The sequence below is a fragment of the Arvicanthis niloticus genome, chromosome 26 (genome assembly GCF_011762505.2).
Source record: "Arvicanthis niloticus isolate mArvNil1 chromosome 26, mArvNil1.pat.X, whole genome shotgun sequence".
In the NCBI taxonomy this organism is placed as follows: Eukaryota; Metazoa; Chordata; class Mammalia; order Rodentia; family Muridae; genus Arvicanthis; species Arvicanthis niloticus.
Window position 1 is genome coordinate 8,391,561 of NC_133434.1, and position 6,013 is coordinate 8,397,573.

General features: G+C 42.4%; 1 protein-coding gene across 1 annotated transcript; it reads left to right on the forward strand.

Moving 5' to 3' along the window:
- The first annotated feature begins 3,279 nt into the window (after window positions 1-3,279).
- Window positions 3,280-5,363, forward strand: Or10g6 (olfactory receptor family 10 subfamily G member 6). Its single transcript, XM_076924533.1, has 2 exons — window positions 3,280-3,507; window positions 4,327-5,363. The coding sequence occupies exon 2, from the start codon at window positions 4,344-4,346 to the stop codon at window positions 5,277-5,279; it is 936 nt and encodes a 311-aa protein (XP_076780648.1). The 5' UTR covers window positions 3,280-3,507; window positions 4,327-4,343; the 3' UTR covers window positions 5,280-5,363.
- Window positions 5,364-6,013: the final 650 nt, after the last annotated feature.

The following is a 6,013-nucleotide window of genomic DNA, read 5'->3' on the forward strand; positions in this document are numbered from 1 at the left end:
CGTGTGCCACCACTGCCCGGCTTTTGTTTATTTTTTAATCACAACCATCACTTAATTTTATAATAGTACTCTGATTGGTTGCATGTAGTTTTAAAAACACGCTCTTTCTTGGGCGATCTACCCGAGTTCCCAGCTGTGTTCGGAGAACAGCCACCGCCATGTTGCTGGCTGGTGTTTTCCTGAGAATGCAGCCCGTTCCTCCACTGGCTTTCCTAAGCCACCCAACAACTGAAGCTACTTTCTCCTCCCACCTGAGTCACAGTGGATGAAAAACACCAGACAGCCTGAACATTTTAAAAACATGCTAAATAACACAACAGCCGGGTGAAGAATACCCTGTCCCATATTCCATAGCCTCCACAGTGGCCTGCGAAGGCTACAAATCATCAGTCCCTGAGACCTACCCGTCTGTCGTTCCTGTCTGCCCCACTGCCTGGTCTGAATCTCAATCCTGTCTGCATCCACGACCGTCCTTTTCTCTTCCTCCTGGGACCCAAAAATCCTGACTTATCCTGGGCCCAGCAAATGCCTTCTGCCATTTTTATTGACCCAATCAAGAAACAATTAGGGAACTAGATTATAGTTATCAGCCCCTCCACCTACAACTATTATTATGCCCCTTCCTCTACGGTCACATATCTGACCTGTCTTTTTTGCATTCGGGAAATGGTAAAAGGTTAACCACACTTCTGCCCTTGCTTTCTCCACAAACTAAAGTTATCTCAGGTAAACAGTCAGAATTAAGTACTGTGGCTATGGTTTAGTTTTCTCTACTGCTATTTCTCTCATACTGCTCCTCGGAGGTCTGCCAGAGTCTGACATATCCAGAGGCGGATGCTCGCAGCTACCCATTGATCTGATCAAGGGTTCCCAATGGAGAAGTTAGAGGACTGAAGAAGCTGAAAGGGTTGGTGGCCCCAAGAGGAGAGCAACAGTGCCAACCAAGCAGAGCTCCCCAGGGTCTAAACTACCAGTCTGGGAGCACAAAGGGAGGCACCCATGACTTCAGCTGTATACTTAGGGGAGGATGGCCTTGTCGGGCATGGGTGGGAGAGGAGATCCTTGGTCCCATGAAGGCTGAACACAGAGTGGGAAGAAATTCGAGGGTAGGGAGGGGGGAGTAGAGGGTAGGTGGGGGCACACCCTTGTGGAGGCAGGAGGGGGGGTGGAATAGGGGGTTCCTGGGTGGTGGGGTGAATGGGGTGAGGGGATAAAATCTGAAATGTAAACATAGTATCCAATAAAAAATATGAAAAAAAATTTGTAAATCTCTCATACTGGCATTATGTTTTGATTTATTTAGTTAACCGTACTCGGATTTCCACTTTTTGCCAGTATAAACCTCATATCAGCACAGACAGTTAGTGAATAAATTTATACATTAGTACTTCCTTCTAACAGAATATATTCCTGGAATGTAGTTATTACACTTCAGCATCTGAATATCCAAATTCGTAAGAAAAGCTTGTCTTACTTGCAGAAAGAGAGTTTAAAAGCATAAAGACTAACAACATGAATAAATAAACCTCCTTCAAACATCTGTGATTTTTTTCACCACAAATTCTTTTGTTTTCTTCAGAAAATGCCACTCATTCTTTCATCTTTTAAAATAGTTATAATAATTATTGGTGTGTTTGTGTGTATAGTAGCAGGGTGAGTCACATGCCTTCCTTGGTACAACTCTGAAATGGGTTCTATCCGGTTACCTGTAAACCTGTTCTAGGAAATCAAACTCAGGTCATCAGGCTTGGGAAGAAAGCACCTTTACATACTGACCTATCCAACCAGCCTGAAATCCTTCTCATTTAACTAGGTCACTCTAGTTTCAGTCCGGAGACTCTCCTGCCTTCTGAGTCCCAGTCATCCTTGCCCTTCCTTCATGCTCTCTTCCCCTTCTTCACACCTTCTTAGACCAAGTTTTATCCTATCCCATTTTTAATTCTATTTCAAAATGGAAAAGGATAAGACAGTGTCCCTTTGGAAGAAGTCTCTCCTCCCTCCTTCCATATACCCATTGATGTAGAAAATCAAACTGTAGACTATCTAGAGTTAACTAACAACAGTCATTTTATTTCCCGAATAGATAAAACATCTTTGTAAATGTATACTTTTTAAAGGAATATTAGACTAGGAATGCTTTCTATAATCGAAGGATGATGTAGCTGGAGTTCTAAGTTCCTTCCACTTTACTGTCCCTATGCAAAGTGATATATTATCAAAAATAAGCCTGATTTAACCTTCCCCTCATCAGGAAGTAAGGGAAATAATATCCATGCAAGAAACAAATAGACAGATGAACACAAATCAAAGTACTTGGTATGACTCCTTAGTTATAAAATAGCTTATTCAAAATAGATCAAGTATAATGTGTTATTTCACAAATATGTTCCTTAAAATGTGGAGTAACAATGTATCTAATAATTAAACTATCTTAAACACTAGACAACACATGTTTTGGCAGGTATTTGCTATTTATAGTTCGCCAACACTGGTTCAGAACTACAAGCTTCTCTACGCTTAGAACTGAATGAATTCATTCATTTGTCTACATAGATTTGAATAGGATTAATTCACTTAATTGTATGACATCAACTTTTGTAGATATTCTTACTTTCTATGATTCCATTTTTTTCAGAGTAACATTGTATGTGTTTTGAGTCACCTCTTCCAAGGCCCTTACAATCCAGCTGCTTTCATTCAAGATAACCAGATACCACTCTGCCCCAGATGATATAACATACTGTAATAAAAGGCCCTAGTAATTTACTCCAAGTTAAATTTGAATGGTACATTTAAAGTAATTAATGTGTGGCATTCATTTAATGCCTTTAACTTTAAAGTTCTTTCAATTTCCACCCAGACCTTCAAGGGATAAATGAGCAACTCAGCATTAGCTGCGGTTTCAAAGGAAAGAAAGAAAGACAGAAAGAAAGAAAGAAAGAAAGAAAGACAGACAGACAGACAGACAGAAAGAAAGGAAAAGAAAGGAAAGAAAGGAAGAAGGAAAGAAAGAGAAAAAGATAACCCAGAGAAGGAGAAGAGAACTCTCAGTGCATTACCAAGTACTTCCTCTTATCAGGGTCCTGTGCTACAGGGACATTACTAGCAATTAAGCAAAATTCTAAAAGGTCTGCTGCTAACAAAGCCCAATGAAATTTATTTAGACTTAGGAAGTTAATTGTCCCCCAGTGGAAAATGCAGAGGTGATCCCAGAACCCCCTTAACTCTTACTCCACTGAGACTGCAGAAAGAAAGAACCTGCTGAGCAGAAAGCAAGACTCCAGAGGCCAAAACCAAGGGACCCCACAGCCAGTAGCATCACAACGGCTATAACAGAGGGAAGCATAGTTTCACAAGCAAGCAGCACTACCCATAAAGCTGCAGAAATGGCTCTCTGTAAGGAGCAACACTATGTAAGAGGAAGCTGAAAGGAACAGCCGGAAGTGACCTCACTGCAGACTCTCATCTAAACAGAGTTCATCAGCTGAGTCCAAGAGGGAGAGAGAGGTACAGTAATGGGAATCCTGAAATGCAACTTTATTCAATGTTACAGGTTTGGGAAACAGAGGAGACAGTTGAGACCTAACACTTAACCCTTGAGGGAAGAGACTTTGAGTCTCTTATTTACCAAAGGTCAATCTGGTCACAGAGTGTTCTGATCCTTCACAGACAACCTTACCTAGGACAGAAAATGCAGGGTATACTTAATGATGGCAAGGTTACATGGGCCCTGGTACCCTCAGTCATGAGCCTTCTTGAGCATTGCGCGGACCCCAGTGCTGGATACCATATTTTGCAAACTAGCACTGAGAACAGCAATGTCTGTGGCAGCACAGAAGGTTGGTAAAATCTGCAGAAACGACTGATGAAATTAATAAGACACCGCAGTAAAAGTTCTATGTTCTCACTCTCTTAGAAAGGTAACATAAGTACTATGTTCAGACCACGGGCGACCATAGTTGAGACTATGAAAAGCAAAACTATGGATAAGGAGATGGGTTCATTAGCTTTAATCCTAAGATGTTCCTTGTAAGCATATAGAGTTTCAGTCGGAGGGGATGGGGGGAGTGGTAAGGAACAAGAGAGTGATACAGAAGAGGGGGAAGGAGAGAGAGAAAGAGAGAGAGAGAAAAAGAGAGAGGAAAAAGGAAGAGAAGGAGGGAAGGAGGGAAGGGTGAAAATCTTTTTTATACCATATATATGATATATGTAATATATATATATTATACCTTTTTTATATATATTTAAGAAAATTCTAGAATATATGTGCCATGTCTAGAGACTTCTCAAGAACATTGAGCCTTTCCTTCTGCTGTCTTCTGCCAGATGTGACTGTCAAGGACATGCAAAGCGGCAACCAGACGTCTGTGTCTCACTTCATTCTGGTGGGCCTGCACCACCCACCTCAGCTCGGGGTACCACTCTTCTTAGCGTTCCTTGTCATCTACCTCCTCACTGTCTCTGGCAATGGCCTCATCATCCTCACCGTCTTGGTGGACATCCGGCTCCACCGGCCCATGTACTGGTTCCTATGTCACCTCTCCTTCTTAGACCTGACGATTTCTTCTGCTATTGTTCCAAAAATGCTATCTGGCTTTCTCTTGGATAGTAGAATTATCTCCTTTGGGGGCTGTGTGATTCAGCTGTTTTCTTTCCATTTCCTGGGCTGCACTGAATGCTTTCTTTACACACTCATGGCTTATGACCGATTCCTGGCGATCTGCAAGCCTTTGCACTACGCAACCATCATGACTCGCAGCGTCTGTAACTACCTTGCTTTGGGCACCTGGATTGGAGGAACCATCCACTCACTTTTCCAAACGAGTTTCATATTCAGGCTACCTTTCTGTGGCCCAAACCGAGTTGACTACTTCTTCTGTGACATCCCTGCCGTTCTCCGTCTAGTCTGTGCAGACACCACCATCAATGAGTTGGTCACTTTTGTAGACATTGGCTTCCTGGCCCTCACCTGCTTTATGCTCATCCTCACTTCCTATGGCTACATCGTGGCTGCCATTCTGCGAATCCGGTCTGCAGATGGGCGTCGCAATGCTTTCTCTACCTGCGCTGCCCACCTCACCGTGGTCATCATTTACTATGTGCCGTGTACCTTCATTTACCTACGGCCTGGCTCACAGGAACCTCTGGATGGGGTGGTAGCCGTCTTCTACACAGTCATTACTCCCTTGCTTAACCCCATCATCTATACACTACGAAACAAAGAGATGAAGGCAGCTTTGCGGAGGCTGGGAGGCCTCAGAGAGGTGCAGCCTTGTTGACTTTACCCAGCACAGGTTTTCCGTACACACAAGCCCAAGGATGAGAGACATCGTGCACCAAGCAACAAGGAAGAGTTAAGACAAGAGAGAGAGAGAGAGAGAGAGAGAGAGAGAGAGAGAGAGAGAGAGAGAGAGAGAGAGAGAGAGAGAGAGAAAGAAAGAAAGGGAGGTTAGCATGGGAAGGAAAGAATACCTCTTAGAAGAAGCAGGAACTTGGGAAGTTCTAAATTGTACTCCTGTTTTTTCCTTAGCACAGTGGAAAATCAATCAAAATCCCACGGGGCACAGGAAGGCTCTATGAGGGAAGCTGCAATATAAGTACAACGACCACATTAGAGGGTATTTCTCTGGACCACCATCTATGTGTGCGTTTTAAGTTCTAAACCCCGTGTTGAAACAAATGACCTGCAGGTAAACTGTCAGATTTAGCCTTGACCAACAAACCTTGTGTAAGTATTATTGTCATTATTCTACAACTACGGAGAAACTGAAATTCAAGGAAGTAAAGTAGCACTCGCAACTCTCTTCTCTCTTCATTTTGCTTTAACAAAGGAACTAAGAAATTACTGACACAATTCATCATATACTAATATTGCTTAGGAACTGAAGAGAAGAAAAAAAGATCACTAAGCTTGAACTATAAAATTAGCTTCTCGAGAAAATATAGTAATGCGTGGTTTGGATGTATTTTAAGACCCAGTCAATTGAAGAAGTACAGACATTTTTCATATGAT

Coding starts and splice junctions, on each gene's coding strand:
- Or10g6 (XM_076924533.1), top strand. CDS start 4,344: ATGCAAAGCGGCAACCAGACGTCTGTGTCTCACTTCATTCTGGTGGGC.